The sequence below is a fragment of the Trachurus japonicus genome, chromosome 5 (genome assembly GCF_045865225.1).
Source record: "Trachurus japonicus isolate A0001 chromosome 5, Traja_1.0".
Taxonomy (NCBI): domain Eukaryota; kingdom Metazoa; phylum Chordata; class Actinopteri; order Carangiformes; family Carangidae; genus Trachurus; species Trachurus japonicus.
Genome location: NC_140911.1, coordinates 29,989,949 through 30,014,229, shown reverse-complemented (window position 1 = coordinate 30,014,229; position 24,281 = coordinate 29,989,949). Strand labels below are relative to the sequence as shown.

Genomic DNA, 24,281 nt, shown 5'->3' with positions numbered 1-24,281 from the left:
CCCATTCCACTGACCAGTGTCCACGTCTCCGTGGACTTGGTGGACACAATGATGAGCTATTACTGTATGAAGTGGACACTGGACACAAATGAGCCATATTGTGGATGCAATTGTGCTGAAAGGGGCACTGTGAATATAATCGTGTTTTTGCAGTCTTTTAATCAAAATATGTTCCAAAACATGTTTATTTCTGCATTGCAGTCTGAATAAATGCAAAAGCAGTCAGGACAAACACTGCTGTGTGCAGGTTGGAAATATAGAGTTTTGCACCTTATTACACAATAGGGACATAGTAGTTATTCTATGGAAGTTCAGACCGCAAGTCCACGTATGTGGACATCATTTTTCTCAAAAACGACATCATGTCAAAAGATGATGCTAAGTTTTTATACTTATCAGGTCCCAATAAGCCCAAGTAGCAATGAGAAATAAAAAAATGCACACCAAACCAGAGCTCGGGTCTTAAGAGGTTAAGAAGTTCTCCCTCACCTATTGCATGTACTGGGTGATCACTGTGTATTATATGCTATATATTTAACTCCCTTTTTTTTCTTTTTTTTTTTTACAAATGTCTGAAACCCTATAAGCTATTCTCTACCTTTATTGAACTACAATTTATTATTATTAGTATTAGTATTATTGTTGTTGTTGTTGTTGTTGTTGTTGTTGTTGTTGTTATTATTATAAATTGATAATTTATCCACTTCAGCTCCCAACTTTAACTTTATTGTTCACAAATGATGTCTGTCCTGCAGCCAGGTCAAACAAAAGAATGCAATGAACAAATGACCCATTAATCAAAGAGGAAACATCAAACTATGGGATGTTTACAACCTGCATGATTTTTTTTTTTTTAATAATAATCTTTTTTTCCCCCTTTTTTTATGCTCTGCAAAGCATTGCAGGACATCATTTGTTAGAACAAAGCTATAGTTATCATGTGTGATCACAGTTTCCATGGCAGTCTCATGCAGTGTGTTTCTTGTGTGTAAAAGCAGGGATTCCTCCCATGGTGCCTCTCAGGATGGTTTAATACTCGTAGGGGATTAGACGGTAATCCCGCACTCTCATTGTGCATGCGCAAACACAAGTGCGTGCGTCTGGCGAGAGATGGTTCTATGTAAACTCAGCGTCAACCTGCGACCCCTCTGCAAACAGACTGTCTCCCTCACACCGCTGCTCCACTGAACGAGGTAAGATCATTTTAACGGCTTGTCCGTCACTAACGCGAAGCTTCGGGTTCGTGTCACTGTCAAACGAGTTTGTCGCCCGGTGTCGGACCGCTGGATTAAACCGGACAGTCCCGTCCCAGACTGGAGCTGCTGCTTGCACCGCATAAAGAATCATTTCAACTCTTCTCAACGCATAAAAGTCAAGTTTAGCACGGAAATGACAGGACCGGCAGAATATGCATGGATGGTCCTCAGTACAATGTGCTCTTGTTGCCCTGTGGGAACAACTGCACCGTGCGGTGACCCACTTGGCAGGAAGAGCGGCGGGTTGTTCATATTCAAGTCACAATGCAGTTCTATAGAAAACTAATGAAACTAAGTTTCCCATGCACCTGTGGATATTTTACTCTTATTCTGGACGCCCCAGATAAACTGAGTTGAGTTGACACAGACAGTGAGTCTATCAGCCCTGTGATTTACGTGATTTACTTATAGCAAAGATCAGTTATGGCTGTCACGTCACTTTTCAAATGTACACTGTAAGATTCCTGTGGCCATAACTATTCACAATAGAAAATGTTAATGTAACAATATTTCAGTCAATCAAACATCTCTGACTTTGTTAATTTGGCAAATTAATATGTCATCAGTGAGGGTAGGGTGGAGGAGAGAGAAAATTATGACACAAAATCCCCTCATTTGTCCACTACAAACAGCAGTGCCCTAAACTTCTCCAGCTATATCACAGAATTCACTATTTGATGTCAAATGAAAGGAGTTCCACTGTTACAAGGGTAGGTTGTAACACAACCTGGGGTCAATTGTAACAGTGAGACTGAAAACTAAAAACTGAGACACACCACAAAACATGCATCTATGTAAGTTTATTGTGCATGTTTCAACACTAAAGCATCTTATGGTTCAGTATGAACAAAAAGAACTCATCACTGATGGTTAAATGAAGAACAGTGGTGTGGATCCTAACATTAGAAAGCTGTCTTAAAGAACAATTCTGATAATACCAATGAATGGTGTACATGTATGAATGGAAACCTTCAGCAGGAAGTCAGAAGCTGCTCATAGTCCATATAATTCCAGGAAAGATGGTGACACTTAATAAAACAACAAAGATAAAAGGTGTTTCAACCATCCCCAGCCCTGTCAGCCATTGTTTTTGGCTGTAAAACCTACACACTTATTGACACAGCCATGCAAATTCACATGTAATGTCAGGGAGTAAGTGGGTACACATGATATTGATCACATAACTCTAATGTTTTCCCTTGTTGGTGAAAGTGATGCTGTTACAACCGTCCCTTTGTTACAACCATCCTTGGTCTGCCCCTACATAATGAAACATTTCCTTAACGGGGGCGACACGGTGGCGTAGTGGTTAGGGCTCTGGGTTCAATCCTGGGTGGAGTCCAAAGACATGCACATAAGGTTGATTTGGATGGTTAGAGAATGGGCAACTAGATAAACAAGATCCACAAGTCCTGGAAACTGCTATCACTTATAATATGATGGTAATTATCACAGTTCATTTGTCAATATTAGTTTACAAAAAGACCTTTCCTAATCATTTTTCTCATGTTGATATATAACCAAACAATAAAGTATCAGACATGAAAGTATTACCAACAACAATTGTCACTGCTTCTATTAAATATTTTATTGATATTGTATTTGGCATTTGTTAAGTCAGCAATTAGCATTATGCTTTATTTGTTAAATTCTTTTTAAAAATTATTTTGTACACTATAGTCTTCAAAAATGTTTCATATTTTGTAGGGCGGTCATATGTTTGTGATTTTAATCTGCAAGTTGACTATAGGTGTATAATATATAAAGGAGGAAATGTGTAGCATAAAATGGAAATACTAAAATAAACCTGTGCACCATACAGTACCATTCCACCACCTGTAGATGCTGTATGTTTCTCATTGAAGTTACTTTACTGCTTTCTGAGTTTTATGAATGAAATGATAGTGACCCACTTTTTGCTGACAGAGTTTTATCTAAAATAGACAGTTTTATTTTTTCTGTCAATATTACTGTAGGCTATGAGCTGTCCGGGGATGTCATCTGTCATCTGTCATCTTGCCCTACATTTTATCATAATCATATGAATCCTGGTATCAGATAACAAAGGATAATCTTTTGTTTTTCCATTTGTAAAGCCCCACGGCATTATACAGTACAGACTTTGGTTTTGAATGAATTTATATTGCATGAGTCGATACTGAACTGAAGTGGTTCAGATTTTGAGTTTACTGTGATTTCACTGTCTTGCAGGATTGTGTGGCTGCCTGTTCTGCTGCGGAGCGCACAAAGCTGGAAATGGACTGAATTAAACCCACCTAACAATCACACTGTAGGAATACAAAGGTGTGAAGATTAATGCTGTTTCCTCTCAGAGCTGGATGTATGCCCCATGCTCACTCACGGACAGCAGGTTCTGACTTGACATGTCAGTGTCTGTATCAAAGTCAGGATGTCTAAATGTGAGCTGATCGAGCTGCAGGACCTCAGTGTGAGCGATCCCATCGAGCTGGCTCCCCCCGCCGCAGGCCGCACCGCCCCTCCACCCGTGAACCCCGGCGTGCCCTGCTCCTTCCACATCGTCCGTCTGGTCGGAGACAGCGTCAGCATCGAGGCAGCTGTCTGTCAGACAGGAGAGGCCGGGCTGGGTCATGACTTCCGACCCTATGGATACACTCATCTCACCTGGTGTGACCTGTGTGGAGAATTCATCTGGGGTCTTTATAAGCAAAGTTTACGCTGCACCAGTGAGTACCCTCTGCATATGAATCTATTTGAACTTTTTTAAAGGATGAGATATTCTATATTTTTGTCATCATTAAAGGGATAGTTCAACATTTTGGCAAATTGGCCCATTGCCATAATCCCTATAGTTTTAGGAGTAGGTTCGTTACCTTTAAAGCAGCAGTAAGCGATCCGGTCGTTTTGGCTAACTTCTTGTCAGCCGATGGAGTTAGCAGTCCCCGCCCTTGTCATGGATCTATTGGTCCTCGTCCCTACGTCACCACATTCACGCGCATCCCTTGGCTGCACACACAGAGAGGACCGCCCATTTATGCCGTTCTCTCTCCTCATTGGATAAAGGTTGTACGTAGGATACAAGGAAAGTTTTCTCCTTGGTTTACAGCAGAGCACAGTGACTGACAGACCCGTGTTTCAGACCAAACACTCGATATAAGTGATTGCTGTCTGAAGATATAACTATTTAAGACTTCTATTAACACAAATATTCCGCTTACTTCTGCTTTAATTGTCGGTGCAAGCTGTTTTTAGAACGGCGGAGCAGAGCCATTCACGAGCTGCTCAGAGCTACGCTACGGAGGCTCATGGGATTTCTTGGTTTCCCTCATCAAACTCATCTAATACACAATCCAGCAACTGCACATTCACCACGCTATGAGATAATAATGGAACTTTACGAGACAGAGTTGTTTTCAAGGTAAAATAATGCAAAACCGCTGATGTATCTTGCCGTCAGGGGCAGTTTTTCGGCAAGCAGTCTCTGCATTTGCCTTGAAAACAACTCTGTCTCGTAACTTTCCATTATTATTTCATAACGTGGTGAATGTAAAGGTGACAAGAGCGTGTTGGAGTTGTTGGATTGTGTATTTGATGAGTTTGATGAGGGACAGGGGACTACGTACCATTACGTGAGCAGCTCGCGTCTCTGCCCCGCGGATGTCAAAACAACATGCACCGACAATTAAAGGTAATAAACCTACCCTTATGCGAATTTGCCAAAATGTTGAACTATCCCTTTAAGAGTATTGTCTGTGTAACCAAATCCTGAGATAGCATGTTACTTTGTGCCACAGAGCTCCATCCAAAAATCAAAGTCACACACAGGGTGGGGAAGCTGGAAAACACTGATAGGTGGACTAACAGTGTAACACCTTATTGTTTTGGGCCTTTTTCATTTGATAGTCTCCATATCATTTTGATATGAAGACTATAGAATAACACAAACCTTATTTAGTTTGGTGTGTACATGATAAACATGTTTTTGACTGCAGGCATTGACCTAAAAAGAAAAATCAGGCAACCAGCCACTAAATCTGCATTGCATGAGATGGGATGACAACCTACATAGTGTCAAGCCATTCTTGCCGATGCAACTAATAACAGACAGTGTGAATCATCCGTTGTTTAGTAAAGAAAATATCTATTAAGTCATTAACCTTTTAAGAAGTAGCTGAAATTGCGACAAGAGCATTAACCTTATGAGAAATAGTGAGACATATCTTTACATTAAAGTACTATATATCAGCTTTGTAACCCCATGTCCTTCCAAAGCTCTGAGATAGTCTTCACTTTCCAATTCCCAGTCTCACCAGAATGCAGGATGCTCATGTTATGTTTTCCAGTCATGAGAACCTTTATCTAAGGAAAGGAAGGTCTGGCAGACTTCATGTTTTAACTGCGTGCTGGTACAGATAGCACCTGGGGATGTCTTTGTTTCTCTGTATGACCTTAGGCATATTGAGGAACCAGTTCAACAAAAGAATCAACTTTTGTGGCAAATGTAACAGGTGATAAGGTGATAAGGTGACAGGTGATTAACTTATGGTAAAGATGTTGGTACGTTGCTTACATAACATAATGGATCTAGGTTAGTGTGATTTGGCTGACACTTTTCTGCACAGAGACAGATTACTGAACCAAATCCTGAGCAGAGGGTTCAACACCACAAGAGTTGACCACCAGCCAAAGCATAACTGAGCCTGCAAAAGCACCCTCTAATGATCTCTCTCTCTCTCTCTCTCTCTCTCTCTCTCAGTCTGCAGTTACACTTGTCACCACCGCTGTCGACCGTTCATCCAGCTGGACTGCAGCACAGATGTAACTTTGTTAACAAACCAGGCTGATTTGTCTGTCGACTCCATTGAAACAGACACAAATGTGGTGAGGAACACAACTACTGTCAGATTTTCTATCTATTGTCCTTTTAAGCAGTAACTGTCTTTCTTAGATTGTTTCACATTGAAAAAAATAGCATATTTTACTGATTATTTACCAAGAAAAGTGCATTGAAATTGTAGTTGTTTTTTTTTAATTGAATTGAATTTATTATATTTAAAATGTAAGCAAAATAAGGCACAGGTTTGTACGTAGAATGTTGTTATTTTATTCATTTTCGAAAAGAAGTTAGAAGAAGCAATGCTTATTTAATCCCACTCCATTAATCAGTAATAAATTATGCAGGTTCCCCAAAGACAGAAACATCAAAGTTATACTTACATTTATGTACATAAATTTATCCATTTAACACAACTGAAATAATTTATGGCTGATACTTTATGAGAGATATATTTATGTTATAGATATACATTTGTATATAGATACACCTTACTATCATAAATATAATAATGATAATATAATAAATAATTATATAGTACTGTATATGATAATATGGAGCAATATTAGCCACATATGGTCATATATATTTCTCATTTGTATATGTATGTTTTCAAAAGAAGAAAAAGAGAAATAGATAGTCAAGTCTAGAAAAATACAAGTACTCAGTGATATTAGGTCACCTCATCTTAAGAATCATGTAGTTTGAATCACCCAACAACACAAAAAATATATATTTCAGAAAGAAATCATTCAGATTGTCTGTGTCCATGTGCAGCTGGGCAGGTCAGAACAGATGTGGGTGTCAGGGTAGCATATGTCCTCAAAGATACTGGTTTTATTACCTCTTCATTGTCAAGGCATCTACACAGAGAGTCATTCAGGAGAAAGCCGAGGGGAGGCGGCAACTTAACAACTTCATAATATAACAGCTGCCCTTTAACTAAAAACTGACTGTTGATGGACAACTTATCATCTCATTTAACGTTTGCTTAACTGTGTGTGTGTGTGTGTGTGTGTGTGTGTGTTTTTAATGTTTTAATATGCGTTGGTTGCAAATTGTTATTAATCATGGTTTTTGAATCATCCTCGTGCACCTTTCTGGTTAGAAATGCCTTTGTGTAGTCTTGTAGTCTTACAAAATCAGGATACATGTGAGTACAGAGAGTGGAGAGCCAGTCAGACTGCCACATGTGTAAGGATTAAGTTCTTAAATTGCTGGATGTGTTTAAGCTCTCAGGGAGGCCATAACAGAACGGTCTTGATGTGAACATTGATAAATGATATGAATGAATAATAACAGAAGCTAACCTGTCCTGTCTATATTAAATACGGTATCAGTGAGGAGAATTTTTACACCTACACATCAACACTATACACCATAACATTTTACTGCCAGGATAATCCAAGCAGATGGCAGTGGGAGTGGGCTGGTCCATTAGATGTCTTTGTGAAGTTTTATTGTGAGGGAGGAGCAAATGTCTGGATGGAGAGCTGAGGTCAGAGAGCTGTCAGTAGAATCAGTCTGCTCCAAACAGGCTGAGACATTTCTGTAGATTATTCTAAGACAGTGGGGATGACAGAAACTCTGAAAGTCACCTATTTGCTGACCTGAAACCTGGAGATGACCTGGGGAAGCACAAGAAGTGACTGGCTCTGCAGTCAGGAGGACAGTGGTTCAGAGCTGGAACTGTACTTTACTGCATCTACATCATTCTTTCACAAGGTCAGAGGGTCAGCGGTGAGGCTTAACCCAGGAGTTAATATCTTCTGTTTGGTGTCACTATATCCTACAAAGCTTAATATTGATATTATGTATGAAGAGCTTGGTTTTATTTTTATTTTTATTTCCGTTCTGTCACTTTCTCTTCATGCTTAAAGCTCATTAGTAAAGCCTAGCTGTCTGCTGCACTGCTCCTTTTCTTTACTTTCCAGGATGAACAGACAGATTTGGGAAAACAGAAGCTAAGTGTTGGAGAGATTCAACAGAAGGTTAAGGAGTATAATGCTCGGATCAACAGCAATCTCTACATGATGGTTGTGAGTGACTAAAAATGCGTATATTTTAAATGGATAGTTCAACAATTTTTCAGATTGGCCCATTGCCATAATCCCTATAGTTTTAGGAGTAGGTTTGTTACCTTTAATTGTCGGTGCAAGCTATTTTTGGAACGGCGGAGCAGAGCCGCAAGCTGCTCAGAGCTACGCTACAGAGGCTAATGGGATTTCTAGGTTTCACTGCACATTCACCACGCTATGCGATAATAACGGAACGTTACGAGACAGAGTTGTTTTCAAGGTAAATTCATGCAAAACCGCTGATGCGCGTTCCCGTCGGGAGCAGTTTTTCGGCAAGCAGTCTCTGCATTTGCCTCGAAAACAACTCTGTCTCGTACCGTTCCGTTATTATCTCATAGCGTGGTGAATGTGCAGGTCACAACTTGTCCACGAGAACATTTTGGAGTTTTTGGGGAGTTTGATGAGAGAAACCAAGAAATCCCATTAGCCTAGCGTAACTCTGAGCAGCTCGCAGCTCGGCTCTGAACCTACTCCTAAAACTATAGGGATTATGGCAATGGGGCAATTTGCCAAAATTGTTGAACTATACCTTTAACTGATGTTGTAATAGTTTACAATCTATGGTTATAATGCATGAAATGAAATGCACTTCACCCCCCTTTTAATGCCGCATGTCTGTTAACTTTGCAGAATAAAGACGGGTTCTATACTGGTTTCATCAAGGTCCACTTTCAGTTGGTTCGACCGATTTCCCTACCTCCCCCTCAGAGCCTTTCCTCGACACCAGAGGATGTTCAGCCAGGCAGACGGATGAAGCGGCGGACATCTTTCTACCTCCCTAAAGATACCGCAAAACACCTGCACATAAGCTCCCAAACACGGGTACGGGAGGTCATCCAGGCGCTGCTCAACAAGTTCACTGTGGTGGACAACCCGGCCAAGTTTGCCCTGTTTGAACGCAGCGAGAGACAAAGTCAAGGTAGGTAGGTAGGTTAGCCCTAGTGGCTAAATCTGGTACAACCATCTCTTCTCTGTTCTTGATTAATGGTATTGTACACTGTCCCGTAATAATAAACTAAACTAAACTAAACTAAGGTAGCATTCCTAATACTGTGTGTGTACAGTCAAACAAAACAGTGCTGTAAGGTGTTTAACGCTGCTTATTTTTAAAATTCTTTTACTTAGTGTACATGCGTAAACTGTCTGATGATGAATGTCCACTCTACTTACGCTTGTGTGCTGGCCCCAGTGAAAAAGTCCTGAGTCTGGTTCTGAAGGAAAATGAAACTGGAGAGGTCAATGTAAGTTTCCATTTCCCTCTTTGAATGATTATATGATAATCCTTATATTCTGTGATATACACATAATTGATCTTAATGTGAAACACCTCTCCTCCACAGTGGGATGCATTTAGCTTTCCTGAGTTGTGCAACTTTTTGCGGATCCTGCAGCGTGAGGAGGAGGAGCACGTCCGGCAGATTGTGAAGCGCTATGCTCTTGCCAGGGACAAGATGAAGCAGGCCATGGCGAGGATTACTACACCTGGTTGACCCCCAGTGATGCACCTTATCTTAAACATAATGAAGAATCATGGGTCAATATGGGTCAAGTTCACAGCAGTGTATAAGGGAAGAAAAGTGTTTAGACGATGGCATTATTATAAATAATGGTTGTTTAAGAAGCAGCTGCTGTTATTTTTAATGTAAAAAGCGCTGCCTGCTACTTTGGCCGTTATTATGAATGGATTAAAAAAACAAAACATTACCATGATCTTTATTCATTGTAGTTATTTCTTTTAAAAAAAACATGCTGCTTGTTTAGTTTATTTATAGATATATAAAAGACACATTTGTTTTTCTGCAATAATTTATCTGGTTTATCTTCAGGTCATTTTATGTGACATTTAGTTTCACTCATCTTTTTTGAAACTGTTTTAAAAATGTTGGCACTTTAATGAATCTGTGAAATGGGTCTGGATAAATACAAATGTGAAACACTGTGTTTTATTATAATTACCAATGAACTGATGATGATAGCCTAATAATAAATCATGGGCCATTTGTTGTTGTTGTTGTTGTTGTTGTTATCATTTTAAATTTTAGTACAAATTTGGATCATGACCAAGAGTATGTTGACTCGGGACTCTACATATCTTTGAATGAGCTTAACTTGAAAGTTAGGTCTTTATGGACCTGCATGTGCAGTTGGAACCAAGGGTGTAACTTTGAGTTAAACATTGTGTCCATACAAGTCAGTGTAGCTAAACATATGTGTCCTAATGCGGGGGAAAGTGCAAAATCAGTAACTTTGATAAAAGGAGAAGGCTCATTTACCTCTTTATTTTGGCATTGCTATCAGAATCAGAATCAGCCTTTATCGCACTACAGCGAAATTACAGCAATCAATTACTATACTGTTTGTTACAGTACCTCATCTCAATATTATTATTTTATTTAGTTGTTAATCCATTGTGGTGATTAACATAACGTTTATTCTGACAGGACTAATGCTTATTATTAATTCTGGTTATAATATCACCACTTGCCACTGTGTAGCTATTTCTTACTAGGCAGATGAACTAATGGTACCATCTGTGATTTACGCAGCTTGGCAATGGCAAGACTAACAGCTAGCCTGCAGAAGAGGCATTATGAACATAGTACACCACACCTTGTCATTAATACAATGTAAAGACCTAATTTGATTCAGAGACAAAAAGCCAATCAGAGATACAGTGTGTTGCAACATTAGGAGGGCCGGATTAACACTTTTCCTGTGCCCTGGGCAATAAGACTGAAGGATCCACCCCCAAAGCAATGATCACGAAGTCGCTGTCATCATGAAGAGCATAAATCAGGCCTCTGCGAGAATAAGTACAGAAGGAAGTTTACAGTACAATGACCTCGTTATTGACAGATGCACAAATGTTTCACATAGTTTTGTGCAATAGATCTGTCACAGAACTAACAGAGAAATTGTTTAAGGTTTCAATATGTGAAATGAAGAAGATGCTTGTCTGAGCATGCAAACATCATCATAGGGGACACTTAACTTCAAACCAGTGTGCGTGCGTGGGCTTTATGCACAGCTCCACTACTTCCTGAAATAATCCTTTATTTCCTGTCGTACATTATTGGACCAACTGATTAATCCAAGTGTGTCTGACCTCACAACAATGGTCAGGCACACCTGGATTAATCAGTTGGTCCAATAATGTAAGACAGGAAATAAAGGGGCTGGCTTATTTCAGGAAGTAGTGGAGCTGTGCATAAAGCCCATTGTTCTACAATTTGAAATTCTTGGATATCACCAACCACCATTGCCGTAAGCAGGCAATTAGCCTACTGTGTAAGCTATGGAAGAAAAGTAAACCATAGGTTACACTGTGCTGATGCACTATTATGAATTCTTATATTATTCTATTTTAATAAATGGGCCCTCTTGGCACTCCAGTTTTAGCTGACCTTCATTTTATACTGATCCTGTTGGACACTCCCGTCCTTCAGGTGGCGACAGCTGACTCTGATGTTTCCTTACAAACCGACGGGGACGAGCAGAGGAAGACTACCGAGCAGCGTCACTTAGCACAAACAGCTAGCGTAGCCTCGAGTGTGTTATGGGGTCTTAGCTAGACCACATTTAGCAAACCAACCAAGACAAATTCATCAAAGAGAAATACTGGACTGTGACAGGACCACTGTAGGTAAGTTTCCAGCCAGGCTGCGGCGATAAACGCGGGTTACTGAAATAGTTAAACGTTAGCTGCTGGCAACGTCACACGGTATTTGGTAAAGCAGAGAGAAACATATTGAACTGGCTAATGCTAGTAACAAGAGGCTAATTATCTTTATCCAATGGTTAATGTTAGCAGCCAGGACATAAAGTGACATAACAGCGACTAATGTGGGGACATGTCTCTCCGTTCAAGGTTAGCTAGCTACATTAGCTGCCCCTCTCCAGATAACCTGCTGTTGACGAGCCCTGCAGACTGAAGAAGAGCTGAGTAATGTTTGTCAGGGCTTTCACAGTTATTAGACATTAATTCATCGTGTTTATCGAGGGGTGGTCAGGTACGAGACATTGGCACATCTGTGTCAAATAAGGCTACATTGTCTGGTTGTGCTGACATGCCACTGGCCTGCTACGGAGAGACAGAAGACATATAAATGTACAGTATATTATGTTGTATGTAATCCAACCTGTGAGTCTGTGGTGTGACCTCTGTGGTTTATCATATTAGCAAGGTAACATTTAGAAAAGGGCTAAAGATACACTCAGTGGCTTTTTTTTTTTTTTTTTACATTGATAAAAAGTGGTGTAATAGCCCATTTATTTTCTTGTACCATTTTTGAAGTCCATAAAAAGAAAAATCATGCATAAATATGTTCTGGAACAACCCTTTATCTGCATTACAGAATCCATATTAGAGAGCCACTTGTGAAAACCACTTTATTATGATATGTTGCATAAAATTAACCTTGTAAGCCATGTGTCTTTTTTATTTTTTCATTATCAGATTCTATATTCCGTAGGTCACATTTCATCTGGTACAGTAACACTGTAGCACCACTGGCAGTCCTGTGACCAAGAAAATAATGTGCTGCAGCTGAAGATGGGTGGTAGTGGCTCCAAATCCAAAGGATTTTGGCCTTTTTCTGGCTCAGGTAGTGTGGATGATCCAACCAAAGATGGAAACGAGCAGTCGCTGGCAAGAGTTCGAAGTTTCCCAGGTGCAACACCTTTTGTGTTTACAAGACGAAGGTAAATAAAGCCCTAAACATCATGTACCCCCACATCTTAACACAATGTTCTTCTCATCAATTTCGAACACAAATATTGCTGCTCCTCTCATGAGATTAAAGGCTGAGATTTTTTCTTCCCTGTCACCTCTGAGTCTGAAATGTTCCTCAGAATAGCTCCTGTTTGATGTGATGGCTTTGCTCAGTTCCTGCAGATGTGGCATTAAATACTTACAGCACACACACCAAAGAATATTATCTGAAAAGGAGCAAAATCAGGCTGAAATATCAATATCAAGAAGGCTGATGGGTATGCTGTCTTTACAGAGCTGACGGCTCAATAATATTGGATGATGTGATCCGCTCATTAGCAATTAAGGACATTCTTAAAGAACCTGCTATCAAAACATTGAGCTATGTTGTTGCAGTTGATATTCACATCACAGTTTCACATTCAGATGGGACCCCAAATTTTGACTGTTTTACCACATGACGACTCTGACCCATCCTTTAGTACATTATAACAGAATCCAGAATTTCTCACATTAGTGATATCTGTTGAATCAGCAGGTTTCCATGATGATATGTCCACACACTATCCCCTTTCATTGTGAGTGCACACAGTCACACTGTGTGTCTATCTGCAGGGGTCTTGCTATAGCTGCCCTCTTTTACAGCTCTGTTGTACAGAGTTGATCATACTGGCTGTCCTTTTAGTTAAAGGGATATTTCAACATTTTGGCAAATTCACCTATAGCCATAATCCCTATCCCCCTTTTCCGAACGTCAAAAACGTAAGCCTGTTTTGCCGGTTTTGCTCTTCTGGTGGAATTTTATGTTTACGTTTCCATGGTTTCGGTAGTCGCGATCAATGCATGGATTTCTTTTTTTTCTTCTTTTTTTTCAATGAAAATCTGTAAAACGCATGGATCATCAAACCAGCTTTTAACAGTGCATTTCACACAAATTGACATCTGTGTTAAAAGCCAGCGTTAATTGATCCATGCGTTTACCGCAACTATGACGATTGACGACTGAAAACCATGGAAACGTAAACGTACAATTCCACTAAATCGGCAAAACCGGAAGCCGGTTTTGACCATAGATGACGTTCGGAAACTTGTGGATAGTTTTAGCAGTAGTTTCATTAGGTTCATTGTTGGTGCAAGCTGTTTTTAGATCGGGGGGGTGGAGACGTGAGCTGCTCAGCTAACACAACAGAGGCTTGCGGTATTTCCACGTTTCCCTCATCAAACTAAATACACAATTCAACTACTCCAAAACACTAGGTCTTTTATTGTTCCACCATGGTTTAGCCGCTTAATAAAGGCTTTTTATATATTTTTGTATCGGCGAAGAATTGCCTTGGATCCTGTTCTTCCTCAGTTTTCAACTTCAAACCACTCTCATGGACAAGTTGTGACCTGCACATTCGCCATGCTATGAAATAATAATGTATAATTGTGCAACATTACGACACATGAAGGAAATACTCGGAACTAGTTGCGCTTTTGTAGTCACTCTGCCGAGGAGCTGTGTCTGTAATGTAGTTCCAGCTACGCATTTGCCTCAAAAACAACTCTGTCTTGTAACGTTCCATTAGTATTTCATGGTGTGGTGAATGTGCGGGTCCCAACTTGTCCACAAGAGCGTTTTGGAGTTGTTGGATTGTGTATCATCTCTGCCCCGCCGATCTAAAAACAGCTTGCGTCGACAATTAAAGGTAATGAACCTACTCCTAAGACTGTATGGCCAAAATGTTGAACTATCCCTTTAACTGTACATCCTAACCTTTAAAAACCAGTTGGTTTTAGTAACAGGAAGACAGCTGACTGACTGACAGGGCCATAGGCTTGAGCTAACCTAGCAGATGGTTGTGTTTGTTTTCAGTCAGAGGCTTGTGGGCTGGACCTGCTGAAGTCACATGTTGTTTTGTTGTGGGTTTGGATATTGGTGCTCTGAGTCTATTTATACCAAATACAGTGCAGGCACCAAAACATTATTAATGTTGTATGAGATACCTCTGTCTTGAAACAGCCCCAAGCCTCAAATTCAAGTTTTATTTATTTAACAACCTGTAGTTTTTGCATAAGATTCATATACAGTTACATGCATATTACATATGCATGGAGAAATGACGTTTCTCCCTGTGCTGCAGCTCTCTGTTCTTTGATGAAGACGGTGACTTGGCCCACGAGTTCTATGAAGAAACAATTGTGACAAAAAATGGACGTAAAAAGGCCAAACTGAAGAGGATTAACAAAAACCTAACACCTCAGGTGAGGAAATCAAATCTAAACAAAGCCGTGACTCACTAACACCAATTCTCTGTATTAATAGTTCAGACTAATTGAATTTCTCTTTTGTGTCCTTCCAGGGAATTATAAAGCTCGACTACCCATGCATCCATGTAGATTTCCCAGTTGTCCTCTGTGAAGCCTGACAATGTCTGAGGAGTGTCTCAGACTAGCCACTGTGTCAACTCCGTCCTGTGGCTTCCTCTACAGCTGGAAGCTCCAACCACCTCTCAAAATGACATGATCTCTCAACATAGTTGATGCCCTTATGTGAACAGGCCAATGCAATGTGTGTTGAGCCTCTGCATGTGATCTGTTTTTGGCTTGTGTGCAGACACAGGATAGGTCACCAGTGTGGATCTAGAAGGGTGCCAAGTCGGCAAAAGCTACTCAGTTTATAGATCATGGTCTGTGTGCATGTATGTGTGAATGTGTGTGCACACAGATTGAAATGTGACTGAATTTGTTGCCGCAGATTGTCTTCTGGTGTATTTCACTGAACTCTAGGAGTTCAAGGAGAATGTACCCAGATGTTTCTCCTGTCACAGTCATATTATGTAGAGAAGGAAAGTTTCAGTGCACACTATCTTTTTTTTTTTTTTTTTTTGACACCACAACGACTTGCTTTATTATGCATGGAACAGGATCTGCTTATTGGTAACAGACGAGGGAGTTGACAATCAGTGGCCCACAAAGTCTAAAGTGTATTAATGTCATATTATAACTTTGGATGGACTTGCTTCAGTGACCCCAGAGCCACACATGTACACTGCAGCAGCAAGTCTGATGAGAGATCCTGTTTGTTTCTTTGCTGCTTCGGCATACTATGTTTCACTTTTAATTTATTATAACTGTTTTTTAATTACAATTTGAAATGCTCAACTGTGTCATTGTCCTCTTTTATATTCATACATTATCCTTGCACAGCATGTTAAAGTGCCTTTACTATGCATATCCTTTCAAAGATAAAATCAAAAGACATTTTAATAGTGAAACTCATATATAGATTCATTAGGCCTACTGAAATATTTCAGGTCTTTATTTATTTGAATTGTAATGATTATGGGTTACATTTTATGAAAATCTAAAATTCAGTATCTCAAAAAATTATAGTGAAAGAGTTCATTATTGTAATCTAATGATGTCTCACTCAAATGACCTGATTAACTCCAAACACCGGTTTCCTGAGCCTTTAAATGGTCTCTTCTGGTTGAGTAGCTCCACTATCATGGAGAAGACTACTAACCTGACAGTTGTATTCCAATTTATTGAAATGCATTAATGCAAAAATCAAGAGACCACTTCAAAATGATCAGTTTTTCTCATTTTACTATTTATAGGTATGTGTGAAAAATGAACATGTTTGTATTATTCTATTAACTACTGACAACAATTTTTACAAATTTGACATAAAAATGTAGCACTTATTTGCAGAATATGACAACTGGTTAAAATAACAAAAAGATGCAGAGATGCAAAGAAAACAAGTTCATAATTCATTTTTAAACACAACACTATTTTTTTTTAACTTATGAGGAGTTCGGAAGGCAACATTGGTGTAATAACTGTAATGATTTTTAATCACAGCACTGGTTTTAATACGCTTCCTCATTATATATGATTTTATTCAGGTGATCACCTAATCAGTGCCTCATTAGGTAGAATGGGTTGTGCTCCTGTTGGAATTCAACAGACAGACTGACACACAGACACTGGAATGTCTAGAGATGCCATTTTTTCGAGCTGCATTTTAAAGGTTTCTTTTAAGGGTGTGGGCTAATGTTTTTGATAAAATGACTTCTCTGTAGCCTACATTAATGGTACTTCTGGAGTTTTATCACTGTGAAGTCAAGTAGGTCAAGTTTGTGGTCCTAACTGGAGTGCAAGGAGAGTGAAGTTTTTGCAGGAAGTATTTTTTCATCAGAGATGTAATTTTCCAGCCCGAGCCTTTTATATAAGAATCTCATTTGTCAAATAGTCTTTTGTAACAAAAGATAACTCAGCCTTTCATCAAAGGTTGCGAACACTAAAATGAACCAACAGGACCTGTTCGTCCATGTGGTGGAAATAATGCCCCTGACCTCCAGCTGTGATCAGATTAGCCACCGACAGAGGAAATTGCAAAGACAAACCATTGTTTGGAGGTGAAGTGTGTGTGTGTTTGTGTGTGTATGTATGTGTCTGTTAATGAAGTATGGACGAAGTTCAGAGAGAAGTGAAGGCCATCAGTGTCGTCTCCATGGGAAAGAGATTTTCCATAAAGCTGTCTGTGATATTGTTCTCTTTGGAGGATCAAGAGGGCTGTGCCATAATCCACTCCACTCCACTTTATTGCTTCCATGAAATGATTTCACTCCACACATGTCGTCTTGTTCAGCTGAGTCTGAGGGAGACATGGCTGTACCTTTTGTTTACCTTCACAACGCTTTAATAATATGCAAGGCCATGAGGTGAATTGCGGTATTTGTGTTACATGAACAGACTTGACTCGGCAAACCACCCACGGTCTGTCTTTGCTGACAGAAGTCTGGGCACATTTAATTTAAAACAACAAAATAAAGAATTCCAAAGTAAGGCTTTATTCACAAGGACCATTACAGTCTTTTATCTAACATACCAATAATTTATCACATTTTAGCTTCTTTCAGTTGCTAGTCAAAACAGTGTGTCCATTGCATCGCCCATTTTGTTCACCATGATGGTCACAGCAGTTTTTAAAATGCCCAACACAAAGTAACCTTTAAGAAAAACATAAATGATTTGATATTCAGGGAATCTTCAGGATGGATTCAAAAGCTAGAGCATATCCCAGTGTGTGTCTTTACAACAGCAAGCACCTGAGGACCAGATGTAGGAGTTTAGTTTCAATATTTGAATTTGTTTCAAATGGTTCTGAGAAGTCACATATAAACAGTATAAGTTTTAAACATTTCTGACTATAAGCTAACAGGAAAAAGCGCTGCTCTTTGCAACTACCTCTCTTCTTAAAAGTAAGTGGGCAGTATGGTGAGGTGGTTTCCATACATGTTGGCAAAACAGAGCAGAGTGGGTGTGTCCTGGCTATTTAAATACAAGTCAGTGGTGAATTTCAACAGAGAATGAAAACTGCTTTTTCTCATCAACAACTCAGACTATGATAATGGAGCAGAGTACCAAGCTTGACATGCATGCATCCTCCTGAACATCTGGAACAGCTCGAATTATTGACTTTCATCTGGGGAGTATTGAGAAAGAGGCTGCTGGGTAAGAGACACTATCTGGGCACATGTTGATTTAGAGTTAAAAATGTTTGCTTTGTTAACATTAAAGTGCACATATTCTCAAGCTCAAGATGGAAAGAGTATAGAATCCCCGCTGTTAAAATACAAACATTATGCTTCCCTTGAATAAATGTACAGAATAGCTACTTGAAATTTACAGTGGCCCGACCAGTAAAATAGTAGGCCTACTTACACATTAATGTATCAGTTATTATAATCCCACATTATGCAATAGCCTATGTGTAAGAGAAAATAACTAAAATAAGAACTTATTTGTTACTGTTTTGTTTTCCCCCCCTAAAGTTTGAAACTTAAATAATGGTTCAGAGTATCCTCTATATATGCCTCTGTTGAAATCTTAACTTTATCTCCACTTGAGCTGTAATCATTAACACCACAGTAACTTAACTTTTGCCTAAGCATAAGTCAGTAATGTCAGAGCTCTGGTAATGTAGCAGTGTGATGGATGGGACCCTTGTCCGCGGAGCAGCCTACTTTGATCTGTATTTAGGGGGGTGGAGGGGCATCGTAATGTCATTTACCGTCAAACTTCCGCGAAATATTTTTGGAATCATAATAGACTGTTAATGAATGTTTATCTTATACCACAACCTAAAGTTATATGAATAACAAGGAAAACGGGACGAGTTATGTTTTTCATAAATCAATAATTCACCCCCCGTCACATGTCAGTGGTCTGAGCTGTTGTTGGTGAACGCTCACGCCGTCATCGTCGCTGCGGCTGTAGCATCTGTTAGCCTTTGGCTGACGGAGCTGACAGTTAATAACATGGACTGAGGGGACTATGAGTGTTGTGTTTCACATGGCAGGGCTGTGGAAAACGAACTTATCTGTCGGTTACAGGAACGGAATAAACCAGTGTGGTCGGCTTCGTCAGAACAGGTCAGACTGGACAGGACAGGAGGAAGTAACAACCCAGGAGCTAACTTAGCACGGTCTCTAGTTTCATTGAAACTTTCAGCTAATTTGCGAAGTTACGTTCTAGTCTAGTTCAAAGAAGAAGCTGCTCAAAGTAATCAGAGAGGGAAGTAGATAAATTAACAGTCAGCCTTTGTTTTTGTCTCACTCTTCACTCTAACTTAAATTGACTGTCCAGAGCGGAGTTTAAAAGACAAATGTCACGTCAGTCAAAAAGGAAGCTGAGCTTTGAGTCCTAGCTTATGTTGTAACACTGATGATAAAACACCAGCAGTTCCTCTTATTTACTGTATCTGCCCATATTATACTGTCACTGTTTATCTTTACTACTTTTATGTATTATACTGTGTCAGAAGTGCTCACAAAGACTTTTGCCTAGCCTATGTACATTTCTAGTCATTAGAATTTATTTCCAATTCGACGTAAAGCCTGGTTGAATTTTAAAGATATAATATTTGTGACATCATTGGAAAAGTATCAAAGTCTTTGATTTATCTGTGCTGATATGTGGTACAAGTTTTGTGCCACATATAAGCTTTTTTTTATGTAGAGTAGGCCTACTCTTATTTCTACTTTGTTTTTCTGTTCTAGAGAAAGAGGGGAGAAGGTGAGCAGTGACCATGGAAACTGTATTTCGCTGTGCCTTCACCACAGCTGGCCAGCTGCCTTGGCTGCTTTTGACTCTGTTTACATTGTGGACAGTCTTGTGTTCAGCACATGTAAAGCAGACAAGACGGCCATTATACTCCCAGAAGCCAGTTCTTCTGACATGGAATGCCCCAACACAGGATTGTGTCCCGCGACACGGTGTAACTCTAACTCTGGACCAGTTTGACATTGTGGCATCCCCCAATGAGGGCTTTGTCCGGCAGAATCTCACCCTTTTCTATAAGGAGCGTCTCGGGCTGTATCCTTATTATGAACGTGATGGGACTGCAGTCAATGGAGGTCTTCCTCAGGTTGCAAGCCTCACTCAGCACTATGATAAAATGCCTGAAGGTGTGCAGAAATACATACGTGACGCAGAGGCAAAAGGTTTGGCTGTTATTGACTGGGAGGAGTGGCGCCCACTGTGGATCCGGAATTGGAATAATAAAGATATCTATAGAAATAAATCTCGTGAAATGGTGGCTAAAAAGAATCCAGCCTGGACCCAAGACCAAGTGGGAAAAGTTGCGCAGCAGGAATTTGAGCTATCGGCTCGCAAATTTATGTTGGAGACTCTAAAACATGCCAAGAATCTGAGGCCCAATCAGCTGTGGGGCTTCTACCTATTTCCAGACTGTTACAACCATGATTACCGGGGTAACCTGAAGAACTACACAGGCCGCTGCCCTCCGGTGGAGGTGTCCCGCAATGATCAACTCAATTGGTTGTGGATGGAATGTACGGCATTCTTCCCATCGATATACATGGATATTATTCTGAAGTCCACAAACTATGGGCGTCTCTTTGTCCGAAACAGGGTGAAAGAGGCGATGCGCCTGGCATCTGTTGGAGACGGATTAGCGCGTCCTGTTTTTGTTTATACCCGACCTACTTACATCAATAAGATGACCCTCCTAACTGAGGTTAGTTACCTAAAGCAACTATCCATTTTGCACCATCCATTATGTGTTATATAGAAAAGATTACTCACTATTTTCCAATGATTAAACTATTGATATATTTTTTTCCTATATCAATGGATCATTTTGAAATGCCAAAAAAAAGCACCTTAAATGGATACTTCACCCAAAATCGATAATTCACCAATTTTTTACTCACCGTCATGCCAAGGAAGGATTTGGAGAACTTTCGTTGTCAAAACGGGGGTCCGGCTGGCAACAGATTTTCATATAATGGCGGCGGATTGTGCTCACTTCTGAATCATCCAAAATAGGGCCGGGACTTTAACGCATTAATTACGATTAATTAATTACACAAAAATTAACGCGTTAAAAAAATTAACGCATTTTAATCGCACTTATTAAAAAAAATAGATTTTTTTTTTTTTTTTCTCACGTGTGTCTACGTGCGGTGCGCCCGCAAGCGAGAGAGGCGGCAGTTTGAGAGGCTGACTGGCAGAGATGAGAGCTGGTGAAACGCTAGCATTGGTTATTTAAAACACCATCTCTGACCTCTGCCTGCACATAGATACACAGACACGGGCGCACGCTAAATGCGCTATATAGCGCTAATTGCTCAGCTGCAGCGCTATATCTATGACCGACCTGTCACTGTCACAGGTGCATCTCATCTCACGATAGGACTTCACCCTCAGAGCTGTCTGTCTTCAGACTGTCCTGGAGCTGCCTGTGTGACTGGTTACTGAGTTTTATTAATGTTTACATCAGGCTGAGTTCAACAAATCAGTTTATGCTACTGTGATTTAAGTAGCCTAGTTAAATACTACAGTAATCATCATAGTGTATTGGAAGGAAAGACCATTTAATCTGCCGCACAGGTGAGGAGCGGAGGAAGGGAAGAGCCGTTGCAAGAGGCCACTTTCAAATGTTTAAAGGGATATGTATCAAATATCGATTAATGAATTAATCGATAATTTGCATCCCTAGTCTGTTGGTCTTGGTTAAGTACCACCTTGAATGCTTAAGCTTATGTATTCAGTCATTCAATGGTATACTAAAATCCATGTGAAAAAAAAATGCTTCTCACTGTTCTCAGGTCAAATATTTATATGCGATTAAATGCGATTAATTGCGATTAATTAATTACAAAGCCTCTAATTCATTCGATTAATTTTTTTAATCGAGTCCCGGCCCTAATCCAAAACACACACTATGAAACATCCAAATACCTCCATACCTCATACTCCAACGTCTCGCAGCAAATCTTGTGCATGCGCACAAATATCAACAGAGCCACCGGGAGTTACTGCTACAACAAGGCTAAAAACAGAGATCAAATAATTTTTTCCCAAACAACTTTTTCATGTCACGGCATCAGGACACATGGGGCAGTACAGATGAGCAGTATGGAGGTATTTGGATGTTTCATAGTGTGTGTTTTTGGACGATTCAAAAGTGAGCGCTATCCACCACCATTATATGAAGATCCGTTGCCAGCCAGACCCCCCTGGAACTCCAAAAGCGTTTTGGTGACGTAAATTCTCCAAGCCCTTTCTTGGCATGATGGTGAGTAGAAAATTGGTGAATTGTCGATTTTGGGTGAAGTATCCCTCTAATGACTGGTTTGAGAAACAGCCCAGAAATTGAAATTATGTAATGATCACTGCTTACGTTTACTTTTTTTTTTTTATCATTAGATGCTAATTGGCTTCTAATAATCTGGGTCTGTGAATGTTTTGCAGAAAGATCTGGTCTCCACCATTGGTGAGAGTGTTGCACTTGGAGCTGCAGGTGTAATCTTCTGGGGGGACACCTCCTATGCAAGTAGCGATGTAAGTGGTTTACCATCTCTGTTTTTATTATGCTGAATATTCAGTTATATCGGGTCAATATCAGTCTTTTTTTTTTTTGTTAATCTTCCAGACCAGCTGCTCCATCCTAAATGAGTATCTTCGGGGACCGCTGGGCCGGTATCTGCTCAATGTGTCTACAGCAGCAGAGAAGTGCAGTCAGGTGGTGTGCAAATCCCACGGCCGCTGTCTTCGCAGAGAAGCCGACAGCGATGTGTACCTGCATCTCAGCCCCGCAACACACAGCATCACCAGTCAGGGTGGCCAGCTCAAAGTTACGGGAGTGCCTGGCCAAGCCGAGCTGACTCTTTTCCGCACACACTTCCAGTGCCAGTGCTACCAAGGGTACAGGGGTGAGGCTTGTGCTCAGAAAGAAAAAGGGCAGAATAGAGGCTCCTCTGTCTTAGGGACCTGGCCTCTTTGCCTTTTACTCCCACTAGGACTCCTCTCTCTCCTACACTAAGGAAACCGAGAAGCCCAAACTATTCACTCCTTCTGCCAGCCCTGAAAAGGACAACTCAAAACTTTTCGATGTAAAGGTGGTAGGTTACCATGCACCAGTTATAGCCATGCAATGACATGTCATCAAACACCTCCAAATATAATGGTACATTTTTATTGTAGCACACAGGTCTAGTTTTGTCTAAAGCTGCACAGGGAGATCTCCAACCACAGAGCTGCCTCTATGAACAAATATCCAAAAGTCAATATTGCAACTGATTGTGAACTGGCCTAAAATTCAGAGCTTTGTCAGCAAAACACCTTTGTCATACTCCAAGACCATTGCCATGGTATCAAGATTGGTCTGTCCCACTCCACAGAGAAATGCCTTATGAAAAAGATTTTTAAAACTATAATTTTCTTACCAGCCATCACAGCATGGTTGGCTGTTTATGTACTGTATGTTTGTCCATGGTCAAATGTGGACTTGGAGACACCTGCAGGTGCATCCACAGAGGCATTCCTAAGTACAGGTGGCAAGTATTAATGTCTGTCGACAGATTCTGTCAGATATAACATCCCAACATTGGGCAGGTGTGTGATTGGATTGGAAAAAAACATGTTGGTGGGTGCTGCTGTCAGAGTTTTCCTATCGTGAGATTGACTCTAGTTTATCTGTTTGTTTTTATGATGGCCACAACCATGGAGCAAAATGACACTAAAGCCAAGACCTGTTGATGCCCATTGATCAACATGGTATTGAAAAGTTGTTGGTGTAATGCAACAAAGCGGTACTTGTTGATGTTGTGTATTAGCATGTTGCTGCTTAATAATTTGTATCCGTTGATAAACCAAGTTGATAAGTGTGATGATATAACCTCATGACTAACAGAATTAGTTTATGACAGAAGCGATGAGTTGTGTTAAATGCGGTTTTAAATCTGGTGGGTTATCTGACTTCCAGAGACAACATGACTGGTCCTCTGCTTTCAGTTTAGAAATGTGCCTTAAATGGCCTATAAAGTGCTCTTGTGTTTCTTTTGTGTACAGGGATTTGGGGATTTTCACCAGTGTTCATCTCAGCCTTCTTCTAGGCACAG

The 24,281-nt window shown here is 40.2% G+C and overlaps 3 protein-coding genes across 4 annotated transcripts; all 3 read left to right on the top strand.

Annotated features, from left to right (window-relative positions):
* The first annotated feature begins 1,100 nt into the window (after nucleotides 1–1,100).
* Nucleotides 1,101–10,009, top strand: rassf1 (Ras association domain family member 1). The gene is made up of 7 exons (XM_085777309.1): nucleotides 1,101–1,193; nucleotides 3,468–3,961; nucleotides 5,992–6,116; nucleotides 8,004–8,108; nucleotides 8,778–9,066; nucleotides 9,273–9,388; nucleotides 9,488–10,009. Exons 2-7 carry the CDS (start codon nucleotides 3,667–3,669, stop codon nucleotides 9,635–9,637), a joined length of 1,080 nt encoding a protein of 359 aa, XP_085633435.1. The 5' UTR covers nucleotides 1,101–1,193; nucleotides 3,468–3,666; the 3' UTR covers nucleotides 9,638–10,009.
* A 1,632-nt stretch (nucleotides 10,010–11,641) lies between these two features.
* On the top strand, nucleotides 11,642–16,005 carry tusc2b (tumor suppressor 2, mitochondrial calcium regulator b). Of its 2 annotated transcripts, none has more exons than XM_085777308.1 (4): nucleotides 11,642–11,786; nucleotides 12,604–12,848; nucleotides 14,985–15,105; nucleotides 15,204–16,005. In XM_085777308.1, exons 2-4 carry the CDS (start codon nucleotides 12,700–12,702, stop codon nucleotides 15,267–15,269), a joined length of 336 nt encoding a protein of 111 aa, XP_085633434.1. In that variant the 5' UTR covers nucleotides 11,642–11,786; nucleotides 12,604–12,699; the 3' UTR covers nucleotides 15,270–16,005. The 2 variants fall into 2 exon arrangements, with proteins under 2 accessions (XP_085633434.1, XP_085633433.1); XM_085777307.1 differs by having other exon boundaries at nucleotides 11,642–11,790.
* Nucleotides 16,006–19,098: 3,093 nt separating this feature from the next.
* On the top strand, nucleotides 19,099–23,385 carry hyal2b (hyaluronidase 2b). The gene is made up of 4 exons (XM_085777306.1): nucleotides 19,099–19,286; nucleotides 19,914–20,893; nucleotides 22,633–22,722; nucleotides 22,814–23,385. The coding sequence occupies exons 2-4, from the start codon at nucleotides 19,943–19,945 to the stop codon at nucleotides 23,201–23,203; spliced, it is 1,431 nt and encodes a 476-aa protein (XP_085633432.1). The 5' UTR covers nucleotides 19,099–19,286; nucleotides 19,914–19,942; the 3' UTR covers nucleotides 23,204–23,385.
* The last annotated feature ends 896 nt before the right edge of the window (nucleotides 23,386–24,281 follow it).

What these genes read in the sequence shown, in the direction of transcription:
- rassf1 (XM_085777309.1), top strand. Translation starts at nt 3,667, where the DNA reads ATGTCTAAATGTGAGCTGATCGAGCTGCAGGACCTCAGTGTGAGCGAT. An exon ending in GCAAAGTTTACGCTGCACCA is followed by an intron (nt 3,962 to 5,991) that starts GTGAGTACCCTC and finishes TCTCTCTCTCAG; the next exon opens with TCTGCAGTTACACTTGTCAC. An exon ending in ATGAAACTGGAGAGGTCAAT is followed by an intron (nt 9,389 to 9,487) that starts GTAAGTTTCCAT and finishes TCTCCTCCACAG; the next exon opens with TGGGATGCATTTAGCTTTCC.
- hyal2b (XM_085777306.1), top strand. Translation starts at nt 19,943, where the DNA reads ATGGAAACTGTATTTCGCTGTGCCTTCACCACAGCTGGCCAGCTGCCT. An exon ending in AGATGACCCTCCTAACTGAG is followed by an intron (nt 20,894 to 22,632) that starts GTTAGTTACCTA and finishes AATGTTTTGCAG; the next exon opens with AAAGATCTGGTCTCCACCAT. An exon ending in CCTCCTATGCAAGTAGCGAT is followed by an intron (nt 22,723 to 22,813) that starts GTAAGTGGTTTA and finishes TTAATCTTCCAG; the next exon opens with ACCAGCTGCTCCATCCTAAA.
- tusc2b (XM_085777308.1), top strand. Translation starts at nt 12,700, where the DNA reads ATGGGTGGTAGTGGCTCCAAATCCAAAGGATTTTGGCCTTTTTCTGGC. An exon ending in TTTGTGTTTACAAGACGAAG is followed by an intron (nt 12,849 to 14,984) that starts GTAAATAAAGCC and finishes CCTGTGCTGCAG; the next exon opens with CTCTCTGTTCTTTGATGAAG. An exon ending in ACAAAAACCTAACACCTCAG is followed by an intron (nt 15,106 to 15,203) that starts GTGAGGAAATCA and finishes GTGTCCTTCCAG; the next exon opens with GGAATTATAAAGCTCGACTA.